Source organism: Hemiscyllium ocellatum, chromosome 6, assembly GCF_020745735.1.
Source record: "Hemiscyllium ocellatum isolate sHemOce1 chromosome 6, sHemOce1.pat.X.cur, whole genome shotgun sequence".
In the NCBI taxonomy this organism is placed as follows: domain Eukaryota; kingdom Metazoa; phylum Chordata; class Chondrichthyes; order Orectolobiformes; family Hemiscylliidae; genus Hemiscyllium; species Hemiscyllium ocellatum.
Window position 1 is genome coordinate 109,158,563 of NC_083406.1, and position 19,970 is coordinate 109,178,532.

Genomic DNA, 19,970 nt, shown 5'->3' on the forward strand with positions numbered 1-19,970 from the left:
AAAATAGAACAAACTTGAACTCCCCACTCTCAGTCATCAGCACAGTTATTGAAGGGGTCAGGGCTGTGCTATCAGGCAGCACTTGTAAATGAATAAACTGCTTAGTTTGAGCTCTGCCAGGGTCACTCAGCTTCTGATCTCATGTGCAACCTTGATTCAAACATGAACAAATGAGCTCACTTCCAGCAGTGAAGTGATAGTGGCTGCCCTTGACATCAAAGCCACATACCGCAGAAGGGTGGGCCTAGTCTACACAGACGTACATCAAGCAAGGAGTGCTGCCAGGGATCATTTTTATCCACAATTGATTAAATCAGACCAGAGTGAATTGTATGTGGTTTAAGCTGAAATCCATTACTTCGAAAACTTCTGGAGCCATCAGGTATTTACTGCTTCTTTTCGACTTTCTTTCCTTCTGCAACTTCCTGGGGGCATATATTTATTAAACACAGCCACTGGCCTGTGTTAGTGGGTGGAACTGCGGGATGAGGCCAGAGCCTGGCCTCCAGCCGGGGACTCAATTTGCAAACGCAGCTGAAGAAGCGCTTGAGTCTTTCTAACAGGGCCAGCTGAATGCTGAGGCAAGGAAAACGGCAGCACTGGAAGGTGGAGTTCCATAGCGGCGATCTCTTTGTAACTGCAGCTGTGTGCGAATCAGGCATTGAGCCAGAGTGAATGACAACACATTTATTATGTTGTCAGATTCTGCTGCTGCTCAGTTCCTCTGGGAAATTAACCAGAGAAAGAAAGAACTGGGTTGATTGACGAACAATACATGCATCTTCCCTTCACAGCAAGAGAGCCAAGCACACAAGAATCATTGATGATGCTCTTACGTATAGTTGTGAAATGCTCTTTGGAGATTGATTTGCAGAATGCCGAATTAGAGAGTTTAGGTATTTTAGTAGGTCAGCTATAAAACTTAGTTTGCAGCTCATACCAGTTAATAGGGAAGAATAATGGTATGAAAATGTGTTGCTGGAAAAGCGCAGCAGGTCAGGGCTCATGTCCGAAACGTCGACTCTCCTGCTCCTTGGATGCTGCCTGACCTGCTGTGCTTTTCCAGCAACACATTTTCAGCTCTGATCTCCAGCATCTGCAGTCCTCACTTTCTCCTCGAAGAATAATGGGATGCCAGCCTTTGCAAGAGGAATTGCACATAAAAGCAAAGATATTCTGCTACAGGTACACAGGGCATTAGTGAGACCATATCTCAAATACAGTGTGCAGATTTGGTCACCATAGAATCGTAGAGGTGAACAGCACGGAAACAGTCCCTTCACTCCACCTTGTCCACGCCAACCAGATATCCTAAACTAATCTAGTCCCATTTGCCAGCACTTGGCCCATATCACTCCAAACCCTTCCTATTCATATAGTCATCCAGATGCCTTTTTAAATGTTGTAATTGTCCCACCCTCCACCACTTCCTCTGGCAACTCATTCCATGCACACATCACTTTCTGCAGGAAAAAGTTGCCCCTTAGCTCCCTTTTAAATCTTTCCCCTCTCACCCTAAACCTATGCCCTCTAGTTCTGGATTCCCCCACACCAGGGAAAAGACCTTGTCTGTTTATCCTACCTATGCCCCTCATGAGTTTATACATCTGTATAAGGTCACCCCTCAGCTCCAGGGAAAACATCCCCAGCCTATTGAGCCTCTCCTAATAGCTCAAACTCTCTAACTGTGGCAACATCCTTGTAAATCTCTTCTGAACCCTTTCAAATTTCACAACAGGCTTTATTTAAAGAAAGTTGTAAATATGTCAGAGACAGTTTGGAGGAGGTTTATGAGATTGATACCTGGAATAAATGCATCATCCTATCATGATAGGCTGGACTTGTTTTCACTAGAGATCAAAAGAATGCATTTTATAAAAGTGGGAAGGATGCTTCCTCAAGTGGGTTTGTCTAGAACTAGAATCATGGAATCCTATGGTACAAATAATGCCCTCCACATCATCTCCAAAAATATGCGATTACCTACTCTTGTCCCACGTTTCCACACTAGGCCTGAGGCTGTGAAAATATGACACTTTCAAATGCTTATCTAAGTAAGTTTTAAAGGTTGTGAGGTTTCCCGTCTCAACTAGCCTCCCAGGCAGTGCATTCCAGATTCCCACCACTGTCTGGGATTTTACTCACATCCCCTCTAAACCTCATACCTTTCACTTTAAAATGGTGCTACCTTGTTATTGATCCTTCAATTGAGAGAAACAGCTGCTTTCTATTCACCCTGTCCATACCCTTTATAATCTTGTTAACCTCTATCAACTTTCTCTGCTCCAAAGAAAACAGCCAGAGCTTCTCCAGCTTCTCTTCATAGTTCAAATGCTCCCTTCCAGGAAACACCCTGATGAATCTCCTTTGCACTTCCTCTAGTGTGGTGACCAGAATTACACAGAATACTGGGTGGTATGGTGGCCCATTGGTTAGCACTGCTGTCTCACAGCATCAGGGACCTGGGTTTGATATCAGCCTCGGGCGACTGTGTGGAGTTTGCACATTCTCCCCGTGACTGTATGGGTTTCCTCTGGGTGCTCCGGTTTCCTCCCACAGCCCAAAGATGTGCAGGTTAGGTGAATTGACCATGCTAAATTGTCCGTAGTGTTTAAGGATGTGTAGGGGTGAATATAGGATAGTAGGGGAATGGGTCTGGGTGGGTTATCTTCGGAAGGTCAGTGTAGACTTGCTGGGCTGAAGGGCCTGTTTCCACACAGTTGGGATTCTATACTCCAGCTGTGGCCTAACCAAAGCTCTAAAAACAACTTTCCTGCTCTTATAATCTATGCTTCAACTGATAAAGACAAACATCCCGCATGCCTTCTTCAACTACCTTATTAACCTGTCCTGCCAACTCCAAGGATCCTGGACAAGGACCCCAAGATCTCCCTGTTCCTTCGGTTTCCTAGTATCTTGCTATTCATTGAATATTCCCTTGTTTTGTTCCTTCTCCAAAATGCATCACCTCATATTTATCAGGGTTAAATTCTGCCTGCACTGATCTGATCATCTGACCAATCTGTCTGTTTGGCTTCATCCGGAGGCTCACCGATGATGTTCCCTAGTATGGAGACGAAACATCTGAAAACACCTGAGCTTCCAGCTCAGTGAGCAAACCTGCATCCACAATTTGTCTGTATCCACCTGGGACCGAACACCTTCCTCCTCAATGTAAACCACACGGCCAATCTTTGTGTCATCCACAAATTTATGAATCATCTCTTTCATATTCTCATTCCACATCATTTATGAATATCACAAACAATAAGGGAGCCAACACTGAATCCTATGGTATATCACTACATGAAGGCTCCAGTCAGATACACAGCTTTCCACCATACCCTTCTTCTCTTACTAAATCAATTTTTGGATTCAGCTTATCAATTTGGTAAATTATGGGCGGCATGGTTGCTCAGTGGTTAGCACTGTTGCCTCACAGCACCAGGGACCCCGGTTCAATTCCAGCCTCGTGTGACTGTCTGCGTGGGTTTCCTCCGGGTCCTCTGGTTTCCTCCCACAATCCAAAGATGTAAGAATTGGCCATGCTAAATTGCCCATAGTGTAGGTTATTAAGTCAGGGGTAAATATAGGGTAGGGGAATGGGTTTGGTTGGGTTTCTCTTTGGAGTGTTGGTGTGGACTTGTTGGGCCGAAAGCCCTGTTTCCACACTGTAGGGATTCAAATTTGAATTTACCCTGTTTTGAAATTAGAGGCCTTCTATTTAGGACAGAAATGAAGGAAATTTATTTTCTGACAGAGTGTTGTGCGATTTTGGAACTGCCTGCCTCAGAAAAAGGGTGGGGGATGAGATCGTTGAGCATTTTTTAAGGCTGAGGTAGATTCCTGTTAAGCAGGAGAATTGAAGGTTATCAGGGTTGGCTAGGAATGTGAAGTTTTAAACACATTAACCATGATGTTGTAAATGGCCTATTTTTGTCGGTCATTTATATTTTTGTCTATTTTAATCCCAAAAGATCCCACATGTGCCTCTAATTCCACTATAACATCTCAGATTCTAAGATTTTTGCCTCCATATTCTTCCTGCGCATGTACTCCACAGGTAGGTCATACATAGTTACTAACCATAAAACTCCATCTTCCATTGCCATTCTTACAGAACATCTACAACTTGAATTGTGAAATCAGGAAAAACGCTCCACAGGAATGGTGAATATTTGCATCTTTTAAGTATGCTGCTGTTCTGATGTAAAGGCTGGTCTCCAAATCCCAGCCACAGTTCCAGGGTTGTGAATCTCCATGGTGTAGATGCGAATTTGGGTTCGATTATTTGGCACATGTGTAACTGCAAGATTATAAAGTAACCCAAAGAATGCTGCTGTGTGAACTGGAGACTATGGGTTAGTTTAATGAAAATGAAGGCCATAACTGGCAAGCCAGAAATTTTATATGGAGTTTGCAGTCATTGACTTCAGTGTCATTGCTGATAATAATAGTTTAAGAGAGTGGGTAAACAGTACATGGGTTATTTATTAAGGAGACATAGAACAGGAGAATACTATTCAGTCCATTCAGACCATCCTGCCAATCAGTATCATCATGGCTATTTGAACACATTGGTGTTTTTTACCCACCCTTCCACATGACCCTATATGCCATTGGTAATCAGAAATCTATCAATCTCTACCTTAGCCATTTCCAAGACAGAGCTTCCACAGCCCTCTGTGGTAGAGAGTTCCAATAGTTCATAACCCTTTGTGTGAAAAAAAAACAAACTCCTCATCTCACACCCTAAATGGTGTGCTCTATTTTTAAATTGTATCTCTGGTTGTAGATTTCCCAACCAGGGGGAAGAACATATCTGCATCCACCCTATCTATACCTTCGAATATTTTGTAACTTTCATTGAGATCACCTCTTATTCTATGAAATGGGATCTGGAGAATATAGATCCAGCATGTCCGATCTCCATTCATAGATCAGTCCCACCATCCTAGAACGAGTCTGGAGAATCTGGTGTCATTTGTATTTTCTCTTAATAAACAGTTAGAACTAAGAGGCAACTTTTTCATGCAGAGGGTAGTGCATAAATGGAATGAGCTGCCAGAAGAAATGGTAGTGGCTGGTACAAATACAACATCGAAAAGGCATCTGGATGGATATATGAACAGGAAGGGTTTAGAGTGATATGGGTCAAGTGCTGGCAAAGGGGACTAGATTAGGTTAGGATTGATTCTCCTGCTCCTCGGATGCTGCCTGACCGGCTGTGCTTTTCCAGCTCCACACTCTGGTTGACATATGGTAATTTATTTTTTTATTCATTCTTATGATGCGGATGCCCATCCCAAATTGCCCAGAGGGCAGTTCAGAGTCAAACCCATTGCCCGTGTCTCTTGAGTCACATGTAAGGGTAAGGATGGCAGTTTCCTTCTCTAAAGTAGGTTTACAGTGAGAGGGGAAAGATTTAAAAGGTACCTGAGGGGCAACGTTTTCAGTCAGAGGGTGGTGCATGTATGGAATGAGCTGCCAGAGGAGGTGGTAGAGGCAAGTACAATTACAACATTTAAAATACATCTGGATCAGTACATGAACAGGGAATGTTTCGAGGATTAGATCAATTTTGGATATCTGGTTGGTGAGGATGAATTGGATGGAAGTTCTGTTTCCATGCTGTATAATTCTATGACAAGTTCACATTCCTTGACCATTGGGTATAGAAAAACATTGGAGTAGGCAATGTGAATTCCTGTATGATATTAGAAATTTTGCAGCTGTTGAACCATTTGAGTACAAACCTGAAAACTTGCCAAAGCTGATTAACAATTTCAAAAACTTGTCAACTCAATAAATGTCCTGAGGAAAAGACTTTGGAGAACAAAACTGTAATTCTAGCATCCTCCCTTTTAAACTGTTGTCTGCAGAACTGGCATGGACTTTAACAGCAGTGATTCAGGAGAAGTAAATCAGAAGGGCAACAAGGGGACATGAGATAGCTTTGGCAAATAGGGTTAAGGATAATCCCAAGGAATTCTATAACTACATTCAGGACAGAAGGGTAACTCAGCCAAGAATAAGGCCCCTCAAAGATCAGAGCTGAAAATGTGTTGCTGGAAAAGCGCAGCAGGTCATGCAGCATCCAAAGAGCAGGAGAATCGACGTTTCGGGCATGAGCCCGAAGAAGGGCTCATGCCCGAAACGTCGGTTCTCCTGCTCTTTGGATGCTGCCTGACCTGCTGCGCTTTTCCAGCAACACATTTTCAGCTCTGACCTCCAGCATCTGCAGTCCTCACTTTCTCCCCTCAAAGATCAGCAAGGCAGCCTATATGTGGAACTGCAGAAGATAAGGGAGATACTAAACAGGTATTTTGCATCAGTGTTTGCTGTGGAGAAGGACATGGAAGATATAGAATGAAGGGAATTGGATGGTGACATCTTGTAAAAATGTAAATATTACAGAGGAGGAGGCGCTGGATGTCTTAAAAAGCATAAAATTGGATAAATCTCCTGGACCTAATCAGGTGTACCCTAAAATCTGTGGGAAGCTAGGGAAGTGATTGCTGGGCCCCTTGCTGAGGAAGGTAGTAAGGACAAGCCAGGGAACTGTAGACCAGTGAGCCTGACGTCGTTGGTGGTGGGCAAATTGTTGGAGGAAATCCTGAGAGACAGGATGTACATGTATTTGGAAAGGCAAAGACTGATTAGGGATAGTCAGCATGGCTTTGTGCATGGGAAATCATGTCTCACAAACTTGATCGGGTTTTTTGAAGAAGTAACAAAGAGAATTGATGAGGGCAGAGCATTAGATGTGATCAAAATGGACTTCAATAAGGCATTCGACAAGATTTCTCATGGTAGACTGGTTAGCAAGGTTAGATCTCGTGGAATACAGGGAGAACTAGCCATTTGGATAGAGAACTGGCTGGAAGGTAGAAGACAGAGGGTGGTGGTAAAGGGTTGCCTTTTAGACTGGAGTCCTGTGACCAGTGGTGTGCCACAAGGATCCATTGCTTTTCGTCATTTATATAAATGATTTGTATGTGAACATAGGAGGTATAGTTAGTAAGTTTGCACATGACATCCCAAATGGAGGTGAAGTGAACAGCAAAAAAGGTTACTTCACAGTAAAATGGGATATAGATCAGATAAAACCAATGGGCTGAGAGGTGGCAGATGGAGTTTAATTCAGAAAAATGAGAGGTGCAGCACTTTGGAAAGGCAAATTGGAATAGGACTTATCCACTTAATGGTAAGGTCCTAGGGAGCGTTAGTTAACAAAGAGACCTTGGAGGCTGTGTTCATAGCTCCTTGAAAGTGGAGTCACAGATAATTAGGATAATGAGGAAGGCATTTGATATGCTTTCCTTTATTGGTCAGAGCATTGAGTATAGGAGTTAGGAGGCTATGTTGCAGCTGTACAGGAGATTGGTTAGGCCACTTTTGGAATATTGCGTGCAATTCTTGTCCCCCTCCTGCTGGAAGGATATTGTGAAAAGTGAAATGGTTCAGAAAAGATTTACAAGAATGTTGCCAGGGTTGGAGGATTTGAGCATTAGGGAGTGGCTGAATAGGCTGCACTTTTTTCCTGGAGCGTCGGAGGCTGAGGGGTGACCTTACAGAGGTTTATAAAATCGTGAGAAGCATGGATATGGAAATAGATAAGATTTTTACCCTGGGATAGGGCAGTCCAGAACTAGCGGCCATAAGTTTAGGGGGGAAAATTTAAAATGGATCTAAGGGGCAACTGTTTCACACAAAGGGTGGTGCGTGTATGGAATGAGCTGCCAGAGGAAGTGGTGAGGCTGGTACAATTACATTTAAAAGGCATTTGGCTGGGTATATGAATAGGAAGGGTTTGGAGGGATATGGGTCAAATGCTGGCAAATGGGACTAGATTAGTTTAGGATATCTGGTCGGCATGGATGAGTTGGAGCGAAGGGTTTGTTTCTGTGCTGTACATCTCTATGACTCTAAGTTGCAGTTCCTACGTGTTTCAGCTTTGTGGCCATTTGGCAAGTATTGGCACAGTTTATGGAGCAAATCAGATTTCATGCTGTTGTTACAGTAACTGGTAAAAAGATCAAGCTCATCCACATTCTCAAAGAGAATGAAACCTTTCTTGTTTCAGACAATGGGATCAATTAAAATTGAATGTGTTTTGAAAGAGAAGTACTCAGTTGGAGAGAGTCCTGCATGGGAAGAAAAACATGGCACACTGCTGTATGCTGACATTACTGAACAGAATGTTTACAGATGGCATCCTGAGAGTAACCAAGTGGAGAAAGTCCATGTTGGTAAGAAAATGATGCCTTAATTTACTTAGGAATTGAGAAAAGAGTACCATGACCCCAACCATTGGCTACACCAATTCTCTCTGTCACTTAAATACAAAAAGGTTCCATTGCTGACTTTGCATTTTGAGTGAAAGCATCAAGGGCATATTCCTCAGATGTTCTTCTTTTGTCTTTTTTTATCTAAAGACTACTATTCCTTGATAACCTGTATTGGTATCGTGTTGGATAGTGCGCGTGTGTGTGAAGGACAAACAAAAATTGCTGAAAAAAATCTGAAGGTGAAGTCAACAGAGAAACAATGTTATCATTTCACGTCGATTTTCTGCCCAATGTAAACTCTGCTCACTTTATCCTGCAACTATTGATCTATGTTGGCTTTCCAGCAATGTCTCAACTTTAACATTTGCAACCTGGTGGCTGAGCTCCTCCTTCCCTGTCATTTTGGCCAGTCCTCCATTCCACCAGCAACTCTGTTCCCCAGCCCATTCCTGAAGAAGGCCTCATGCCCGAAACATCGATTCTCCTGTTCCTTGGATGCTGCCTGACCTGCTGCGCTTTTCCAGCAACACATTTTCAGCTCTGATCTCCAGCATCTGCAGTCCTCACTTTCCCCACCACTTGTGGCTGCTACACAACACATTCTTCATCCCACTTTTAGTAGCCATCTAAGCTCTGGAAGTCCCCCTCTAAGTCTATGCATGCTTCCACATCTCCTCCTTTCAATGCACCTTAAAATATACAGTTTCACCAAGCTTTAAGTCATCCATCTTAACATCGCACTCCCTTTGTTTCACTCGCACAACGTGCCTGATGATGTTCACTACATTAAAGGTGATGTAAGAATGCAAGTTGCAGCTGAGCCTTGTGTGAGTTGGTGCACTGGGTAAACATATCCTTTGATTTATTTAGTTGCTATGTCTAATGGAAAGCTGTAATTCAGTGTTACAATATCTCTAGATGAGATTGCTCATCCTACATGTTTCAGATGCTCCGGTTGGAGCTGTTGTTCCCCGGCGTTCTGGTGGCTATGTCCTGGCCATCGGAAAACAGTTTGCCTTTCTGGATTGGGAGAATAAGAAGGTTACGGATATTGCACGGATCGATGACAGAAGAACAAACATCAGATTTAATGATGGCAAAGTGGATCCTGCTGGACGTTTTCTTGCAGGTTTGATAGTTTGCATTATCCCTTTGCCAGTCACTTCTCTCATTTCAGCTCATCTGCTGCTGAAACCCTCATTCATACCATTGTGTTCTAAAGATCTAGCTGCTCCAAATCCATGCAACTTTTCACATCTAAGACTCTGCTTACCCAAACCAAGTCCTGTCCACATTTCAGCCATCTGCCTGCTGATCTATATTGGCTCTGAGTCCCAAAAGACCCCACAGATGCCTCTCTTTCCATTAGAGCATCTCAACAAGTCTTGTTACTGTTTTCAAATCTCCCCATGGCCCTGCCTCTTCTTCCCTGGACCTGATGTATTGCATCCTAGGATTTTAAAGAAAGTGGCTATAGAGATAATGGATGCACTAGTAATAATCTTCTAAGAATCATGAAGTTTGAGAAATTTCCCAGAGGGTTGGAAAACTGCTAATGCAACACCCTTATTCAAAAAGGGAGACAAAGGATGTAGGCCATTTCGCTCAATATCTGCCATTGGGAAAATGTTGAATATGAAAAATGTGGCAGGAGAGCATTGGTAAGTATACGATAAAATCAAACGGAGTCATCACAGCTTCTAGAATTCTTTGAGGAGATAACAAGCAGGATAGATTAAGGGGAATCAGCAGATGTAATATGTCTGGATTTTGAAAAGGTATTGAATAATGTGCTGGATATGAAGATGCTTAAAAAGATACTTTCAAAAAGATTAAAAAGTATTTGGGTAGAATATTCTTTGAGAAGATAGCAAGCAGGATAGATTAAGGGGAATTGGCTGATTTAATATATTTGGATTTTGAAAATGTATTCAATAATGTGCTACAAATGAAGCTACTTAAAAAGGTACAACCAAAATTATTAAAAAGTACTGGGGTAGTATATTAGCATAAATAAATAAATAAATAAATAGCTAACTAATAGAAGACCAAAATTGGCTAAAAGGAAACATTTTCAGGAGTGCCATAGGGATTACTGCTGGGGCCACAATTATTTACAATATACATTAATTACTTTGTTGAGGAAATTGAATTTTCTGTCATCACATTTGTGGATGGAACAAAAGTAGAAGGAAAGCAAGTAATGAGGATGACACAGAGGGATCCCAACAGTTGAGTGAGCAGAGAAAAACTTGTCAGCTGGAATATAATGTGGAAAATGTGAGGATATGTACTTTGCCAGGACAAATAGGAGAACTGAGTATTATTTAACTTGGGAAACATGCAGAAGGCTGCAGCACTGAGGGATTTGGGGATCCTTATTCACGAATCACAAAAAGCTGATATCCGAGTCACAGAGTAGATGATGCAAGGTTGTTTCACCTTGTAGGAGAGTTTAAAAACAGACGGCGTAATCTCAGGTTAAGGGGTCAGTCAGAGAGGTGGAGACATTCTTTCTCTCAGGAGGGTAGTCTGTGGAGTCTGGGGAGTTCTTTATCACAGAGGGCTGTGGAAGTTGGCTGATTTAGTATGTTCAGGGCTGAGATGGACAGATTTTTAATCAGTTAGAGAATCAATGTTATGGGGAAAAGGCAGGAAAATGGAGTTGAGGATTTTCAGACCAGCTATGATCTCACTGAATGGTGAAGCAGATCAAATGGGCTGAATAGCCTCCTCTTGCTCCTCTATCTCGTAATCCTTGTTATGTGAGGGGAAGTGAGGCCTTTGGTTAAGATTTTGTACAAAAGGTGGTGCTCCCTCTGAACAGGCAGGGCAAGTGAACTCTCAGCCTTCCTGACTCAAAGAGTACAACCAAGAGAGCTAATAACCCCACAGGGGTGATACTGAGCAGTACATGTCCAGGAAGTTGCCAGTTAGCCCTCCCTTCTGAGGGCTGAGTACCTTGAGTTCAGGTAAAGTTACTGTGATTGATTTTAATCTCTTCAGACTTGGAGGCACTGGACAGGAATAATCAGTTCAGCTTCTGCCTGGATTATACAGTCAAGCTGCTGGATGATATGTCTCTACATGATAGGGTGAGGACACCCCTGGGACTGGATTGTCTGCTAAAAATTACTGTGTCCACTCACAAAAGAAATAAAGCGATAGAGTCTTAGAGTTGTAGAGATGTACAGCATGGAAACAGACCCTTTGGTCCAACCCATCCATGCTGACCAGATTTCCCAACCCAATCTAGTCCCACCTGCCAGCACCTGGCCCATATCCCTCCAAACCCTTCCTATTCATATACCCATCCAAATGCCTCTTAAATGTTGCAATTGTACCAGCCTCCACCACTTCCTCTGGCAGCTCATTCCACCCAGGTACCATCCTCTGTGTGAAAAAGTTGCCACTTAGGTCTCTTTTATAGCTTTCCCCTCTCACCCTAAACATATGCCCTCTAGTTCTGGACTCCCCCACCCCAGGGAAAAGACTTGGTGTATTTATCTTATCCATGTTCCTCATATTTTGTAAACCTCTATAAGGTCACCCTTCAACCTCCGACACCCCACGGAAAACAGCCCCAGCCTGTTCAGCCTCTCCCTATAGCTCAAATCCTCCAACCCTGGCAACAACCTTTAAATCTTTTCTGAACCCTTTCAAGTTTCACAACATCTTTCCGATAGGAAGGAGATCAGAATTGCATGCAATATTCCAACAGTGGCCTAACCAATGTTCTGTACAGCCACAACATAACCTCCCAACTTCTGTACTCAGTACTCTGACCAATAAAAGAAAGCAGACCAGACGCCTTATTCGCTATCCTATCTACCTGCGACTCCACTTTCAAGGAGCTATGAATCTGCACCTCAAGGATTCTTTGTTCAGCAACACTCCCTAGGACTGTACCATTAAGTGTATAAGTTCTGCTAAGATTTGCTTTCCAAAATGCAACACCTCGCATTTATCTGAATTAAACTCCATCTGCCATTTCTCAGCCCATTGGCCCATCTGATCAAGATCCTGTTGTAATCTGAGGTAACCCTCTTCGCTGTCCACTACACCTCCAATTTTAGTATCATCTGCAAACTTACCAACTGTACCTCTCATGCTCACATCCAAATCGTTTATGTAAATGACAAAAAGTAGAGGGCCCAGCACCGATCCTTATTTGCCTTCAAAAATCAGAGAAATAAAGTTTGTGTGTGTTGGGTGGACAGTACTGAAATACCTTAATAAACAGTTCAAGTCCGATCCCTTTCACTGCGCTATTTTTAATATTCCAGTGTTGGATTGTTCAGGGGAAGTACAGCAATCCTTGCATTGTTTCAAGTTAGTTTTTAATAAGATTCTATGTTCCAGGCACCATGGCAATGGAGACTCAACTTGGGGAATTTGAAAGGCACCAGGGAGCTCTTTACACCTTGCAGACGAATCACTCTGTCATCAAACACTTTGATCAAGTGGATATTTCCAATGGTCTAGATTGGTCACTGGATCACAAGATCTTCTATTACATAGACAGTTTGTCTTTTACTGTGGATGCATTTGACTACGACCTGCAGACGGGAAAGATCTGTAAGTTTTGCAACTGCCAAGCAAAATAATTTTACATTTGTTTATGGCATGTGATTGATGCTGCAAAAGCTGCATTTTTGACCTGATCTTAGTTGTCGTGAGATGGCCTGTTCCTGGGCAATCTCTCATGACACGTAATGCAGTAAGTACTCTCTAGTGTAGAGGTTCCACTGCTTCAGTTCTAGGGATTGGTTTATAATGTGTTAACTCTGCACTAATTAATTTTTACAGCTAATCGGAGGGTTGTGTACAAACTTGAAAAAGATGAAGCTATTCCTGATGGGCAGTGCATTGATAGTGAGGGAAGACTCTGGGTTGCCTGCTATAATGGTGGAAGAATCCTTCGTATCGACCCAGAGACGGGTGAGAAAACCACGAGCGCATTGTCCACTATTAATGTTTGTCATGAAGTTTTTGAAAATCAGTCAACACGGTGACAGTGTTGTGGAGATGAAGGTAAGTGATCTGGGTAATGAAAAGGACCCCAGGCTTCAGACTCTGGTCTGGTAAGATGCCAGGATTTCACACAGTTTGGTTTATCCTGAGTAAGTGGGCAGAATGGTAGATCACCTCAGCAGTAAAGGAGCAGAATTTTTGGCATGAGCTGGAAAGGATGCTTTAAAGGAAGTTCTGACTCAAACATAAATTCTTACCAACATTTAGGAATGTTCTGAGAACCCTTGAGAGGTTGCAGAGGAGATTTACCGGGGAGGAAGGTATTAACTAGAAGTTTATGTTGGATGCAGTTATTTTCCTTTGGAAAAAGGAAGTTTGAGGGGAGCTTTGATGGAGATGAACAAAAGTTTAGATAAGCTAGATTGAGAAACACTGATACCAATCAATGATAATTAAAACTTTAAGTTTAGGTTTTTTGGGGCAAGACATGCAAGGGAAATGTGAGAAATAATCTCTTTAGGGGTCGTAATGATCTAGAACTCTGCCCACAGAATGATAAAAGGAGAAGTGGATCATTATTACAAAAAGAAATTGAATGGGTATTTGAAGGAAATAAACTTGTAGGGCTAATGGGATAGCCAGGGTATGGAACTGACTGAGTTACTCTATAGAGAGGCAGCACTGGACAGTGGTTTAATGGCTTTACGTCTATGATGTTGGGCACGTGATCTTACAGAATAGGGGTGTTAAGTGAATTGAGAGGAGGTAAAAACGTAGAAGTGAATATCATTGATATTTTGAGCTTATTATCCAAGTGGGCGGCACGGTGGCACAGTGGGTGGGCGGCACGGTGGCACAGTGGTTAGCACTGCTGCCTCACAGCGCCAGGGACCTGGGTTCGATTCCCGCCTCAGGCGACTGACTGTGTGGAGTTTGCACATTCTCCCCGTGTCTGCGTGGGTTTCCTCCGGGTGCTCCGGTTTCCTCCCACAGTCCAAAGATGTGCGGGTCAGGTGAATTGGCCATGCTAAATTGCCCGTAGTGTTAGGTAAGGGGTATATGTAGGGGTACGGGTGGGTTGCGCTTCGGCGGTCGGTGTGGACTTGTTGGGCCGAAGGGCCTGTTTCCACACTGTAAGTAATCTAATCTACACATGGTGGCAGTGAAGATAAGGAAGTGTATGGAACCAAATACCAATAACTGGGGACTCTAGAGGTTTAAGCTTCGGATGGGAAAATACGGTATTGTCGAGCTATATTATTTGGATAAATAGGGCAAGGCAATAAGACTTGTTTTAGAAGCTCAACCTGTAATCCAATGTCAACACCATTTGGAAGTCAGCTCTGGTGAATGAGCGTCTCTGTGATGATTTGAAGTTTTGCTCATGGAAATAAGCCTCAATCCAGTAACGCTAACTCTAACCCCATCACAGTGATGAAAGTGTTGGATCTCTTTAGTCATCTGATCCTTCAGCTCATCCAAACTCTCTTCTCATTCAGCTGCTTCCATTTCCGTAGCCACTGTTGACATTCTCTGTCCCCAGTTCAAGCTCTAGTTCTTTATCCTATCGCTGCTGCTCCACCTGCCAGGAGATTACAGCGGTCATGATCACTCTCACCAACTTCTCAGCCATGATCATATTGAATGGCGGTGCAGGCTCGAAGGGCTGAATAGCCTACTCCTGCACCTATTGTCTATTGTCTATTATCCAATGCAGCTCATCTGCAACTGCTCTCTGACATCTGTTATCCAACTACACTGAGATCTGCCTCTCTTTCTGCTGTCCTCCACTTTCTGCTCAAGACAAGATCACTATAGCTTGTCAGATCATATCAAGTGGCCGAAATACTGACTGTTTTTTCCCGACAGTATTTTTTCCCTAAGAGTTCTTTTGGCTCCATTTTATTTCAGGCAACTCTGTATTTGTCTCACTGTTTGTACGTGGAATGTTAAGCACATGGATCTTAACATCTGCATTTCATTTTCTCCCACAGCTGACCCGGTTTCTGAGGCGCTGTAGCAAATTGAATTGAGCGTAGCATCTTATGAGTTTTTTTTCCTTGTTGCAAGCTTGAGCTTTCTTGTTTTTAACACATCCCTCCCTAGTCCCTTGATTATCATCCATTTCCTTTCCTTTCGTTGTTCCCATTTCCTCCTCTCCATCATTGACATTTATGTTTCTCTCTTTCATTGCTCTATGTTTTCCCTGTTCATTCTCCCCTTCCATTGACATCTAATCCCAGCACTCATTCTGTCTTGCTTCTACCGGAATCTGGCTGCCAATCTCGACGATTGGCTCTTCTTGATCTCCATTCTACATTCATAACAGAGTTTTAACAAGAATTTGATCTACCAGCAATCAGACAATTGACCAAGATGGACTTTTTCTTGTAGGTAAAAGGATCCAGACAGTGAAACTGCCGGTTAGTAAAACTACATCCTGCTGCTTTGGAGGAAAAGATTACTCTGACCTATACGTAACCACGGCTACCAAAAGAATGGATGAAGAATCACTTCGGAAAGAGCCACTGGCTGGGGGCATTTTTAAGGTATGTGGAATTGTTTTACCATCTACAATTAGCACGAGTGGCACACCTACAGGAGCACCTACCTGTTTGGCTTCCCTCCTTTTGTAAAGCAGTAACGAGGTAATGGAAAACAGCCCCTACCTCCCTCACAGGGTCATCATCCAAGTTTGAAGCTCGATGCCAAACACGTAGCCACCTTCACAGCAATGATTTCTCAGCTGCAATTCACCATTCTTGATGAAGGGCTTATGCCCGAAATCCTGCTCCTCAGATGCTGCCTGACTGGCTGTGCTTTTCCAGCGCCACACTTTTCATCTCTGGTCTCCAGCAGCTGCAGTCATCACATTCTTCCTGCAATTCACCGTTTGTCAGCAGAGATGAATTTAGCAATCTGAAGTGAAGATTTTGCCTTTTCAGCAGGGTGGCATTGTAGCTCAAATGGTTAGCATTGCTACCTCACAGTGTGAGGGACCCAAGTTCAATCCCAGCCTTTGGTGACTGTGTAGAGATTACACATTCTCCCTGCATCTGCGTGATATGCTCTGGTTTCTTCCCACAGTCCAAAAAAAAATGCAGGTTAGGTGGATTGGCCATGTTAAAATGCTTGTAGTGTGCAGGATTGGTTGTTTAGGTAGGGGAGGGGAAGTGGATCTGTGTCAGATGCTCTTCGGAGGGTCAAGTGTGGACTTGATGGGCTGAATGGCCTGCTTCCACACTCGAGCAATTCATTGATTTCACCTGGTTCAGCAGTACCATTATCCAGCTGGGTTTTTAAGTCTATACAAACAAATGAATTAAAATGGCGACATCTCTGGTCATTATGCTTCAGATCTATGCTGACCAATTTCTAATGATAATGGCAACGGTGGGAGAAATAAATACAATAAAAGAGGAATGAAAGTCTGGGATTTTTCCAGAACTTTTCACACTCTCAGGACATCCTAAAGTATCTCACAATTGATGGAGTTGACTGAGGTAGAGGAAACGTGATGACCATTTTGTGCACCGGAAGCTCCGACAAAGACCAGTTGGCAACTGCAAAACCTTCCAAATATCTTTGTTAAAGGATAAATATTGGCTGGTGCACCAAAGATAAGTCCCCTGCTTCTCTTTGAAATAATCCTACAGGATCTTTTCAATGCGTCTGAGAAGACAGACAGTGCTTTGGTTTAATGTCTCATCCGAAAGATGGAATCTTTGCCCAAACTTTGATCAGCTTCTGATTTCGAGGTGGAAGTGTTAAATGTCGAGCTGTGACTGACAAAGCACATAAATTTGATGTGTCACTGCCAAGTTGAAAAGATTGAATTCCTTGTCACAATGGATATTTCAGCATCCCCCACAATGACGGCATCGCTGCAATAGCCTCAGTACTCAACACCAATAACTGCCAATCTCCGAGCACCGTCCTACAAATCATCCACTTTATCCTCGATCACAACGTCTTCACCTTTGACGACCAGTTCTTCATCCAGACACATGCCACAGGGACCAAATTTGCACCCAATATGCCAACATTTTCATGCACAGGTTTGAACAAGACTTCTTCTCTACACAGGACCTCCAACCAACACTATACACCAGGTACATTGATGATATTTTCTTCCTCTTGACCATGGAGCGGAGTCACTGAAAAAACTACACAGTGATATCAATAAGTTTCATCCCACCATCAAACTCACCATGGATTACTCTCTACTATCTGTCTCATTCTTGGACATATGCATCTCCATCAAGGATGGGCACCTCAGCACCACACTCTACTGCAAACTCACGGATAACCTCACAATGCTACATGTCTCCAGCTTCCATCCGAAACCTACTCAAACAACCATTCCCTATGGACAAACCCTATGCATATACAGGATCTGTTCAGATGAGGAGGAATATGATGGGCACTTGGAAGTACTCAGGGATGCCGTCATATGAACGGGGTACGATGCACAACTCATCAACCCCAGTTCCGATGTGCCACAGCAAGGAACCGTAATGACCTCCACAGGAGACAGACACGTGCTGCAATCAACAGGGTACCCTTCATTGTCCAGTGCTTCCCAGGAGCCGAAAAACTACGCCATGTTCTTCGCAGCCTGCAACAAATTATCAATGAGGATGAGCACCTCACCAAGGCCTTCCCCGCACCTCCACTTTTTGCCTTTAAACAGCCACCAAGCCTCAAGCAGATCATTATTCGTAGCAAACTACCCAGCTCTCAGGAGAACACCATACAACCTTGTCACGGTAGACACTGCAAGGCGTGTCAGAGTGTCGACATGGGTACCACCATTACACGTAGGGACACCTCCCACCATGTACATGGCAGGTACTCACACAACTCAACCAACGTTGTCTATCTCATACGCTGCAGGCAAGGATGCCCTGAGGCATGGTACATTGCGAGACAAAACAGACGCTACTGCAACTGATGAATGGATACTGTGGAACAATCAACAGACAGGAGCATTCCCTCCCAGTTGGAGAACACTTCAGCAGTCAGGGACATTTGACCTCTGACCTTCAGGTGACTGTCCTCCAAGGACTTTGGGACAGGCAACAATGAAAAATGGCCGAGCAGAGGCTGATAGCCAAGTTTTTGGCCCATGGGGATGGCCTCAATCAGGACCTTGGGTTCATGTCACACTACAGGTGACTCTATTGCACTACACACACACACACACACACACACACACACACACACACACACACACACACACACACACACACACACACACACTCCCACACACACCGTCACAAAGACTTAGACCCCTTGACTCTCACACTCATACACATGCACACACCATCATAGCTTCCCCCCCCCTCCCCACAACACACACATACCCACCCACATGCACACATACACATATAAGTTTGTGGGGTGAATTTGTACTTACAGAATTACATTTTACTTTGCTCAAAAACTGCATGAATCCATGTAAGATTTTGTAAATCTGTTTTTTTAGATTAGAGTCAGTCTGACCATTGTGGCACAGACAGCCTCACAGGGAGTTAACATCTTCAATATCTTATCTGGGCCGACATGATACCAATTGTTAAAGTGCACTTGAAAATGTAACTTTTAAAAAAAGTTCTGCGATTTATATATGAAAAAACTGATACCAACATGGTCATTCTAAAAGATGAGAGACTTAACAAACAATCTAGGTCTTTTTCAATATTTAATTTCAGTTACATCACACTGGAAACTTTTGCTATTAATTCTGTGTCTTACCATCTTATTCTCCGCAACCACCTGATGAAGGAGCAGCGCTCTGAAAGCTAGTGCAGCCAAATAAACCTGTTGGACTATAACCTGGTGTTGTGTGATTTTTAACTTTATCCTGTGATGAATACAAAAATGTTGCTAAGGTGTGCAACTCAAGTACTTGCTACTTTAACTATTGTGAAACCCCAGGCAGGTCTATATTGATTTATCTTTCTAGGGTTTATCATTGATAAACTCAATGTGACTTTCCAACATTATTCACAGGATTGCTTCATTCAATGACAGATATTCGTGACTTGAGTAATATAAAAGAAGTTTTGAAATGAAAGTAACATGATATTTTCTTTCTCCAGGTTACTGGACTGGGTGTGAAGGGGATTCCACCATATTCATATGCAGGATAGAATATTTCCACCAGCAGAGAGATGCTATGAACTACAATGAGGTTTGCAAATACAGCAAGAAATGTCAACAAAATAATACACTATTGACTGAAAACTGTATTTTTGTTTCTATTTCTCACATAAACTGCACAAATCTAAAGCTGGTCACTGTGATATCAATTCTCAGAATAAATGTATTCCTAACAATTCTATTTCTCTTTCAATGGGTGTTGCACCCTTCTGACATTCTCAGTTACTCACTGTAATCTCTCAGCTATCTGATGACTCATTTGATGGCCACCTCACATCAGATTTCAAAGGTTTTGGGTTCAAGTGCCACTCCATGCCTTTAGCATAGAACTCAAGATATTACAGGTATGTACATCTGTATACAGCTCTAGAAACCCGTGGGTAACCTGATTTGGAGTATTGTGAGCAAATCTGGGCACCACACCTTAGGAAGGATATACTGGCCTTGAAAGAAGTACAGTATACCTTTACAAGAATAATACCTTCAGCCATGAAGTTATAGGAGAGATTAGATAACTTTGGCCTGTTTTCTCTAAAATTT

At 43.0% G+C, this 19,970-nt stretch overlaps 1 protein-coding gene across 1 annotated transcript; it reads left to right on the forward strand.

The window, feature by feature from the left end:
• Positions 1–75: 75 nt before the first annotated feature.
• Positions 76–19,606, forward strand: LOC132816860 (regucalcin-like). Its single transcript, XM_060826846.1, has 7 exons — positions 76–382; positions 8,087–8,252; positions 9,238–9,420; positions 12,654–12,869; positions 13,101–13,232; positions 15,660–15,814; positions 19,370–19,606. Exons 2-7 carry the CDS (start codon positions 8,090–8,092, stop codon positions 19,418–19,420), a joined length of 900 nt encoding a protein of 299 aa, XP_060682829.1. The 5' UTR covers positions 76–382; positions 8,087–8,089; the 3' UTR covers positions 19,421–19,606.
• The last annotated feature ends 364 nt before the right edge of the window (positions 19,607–19,970 follow it).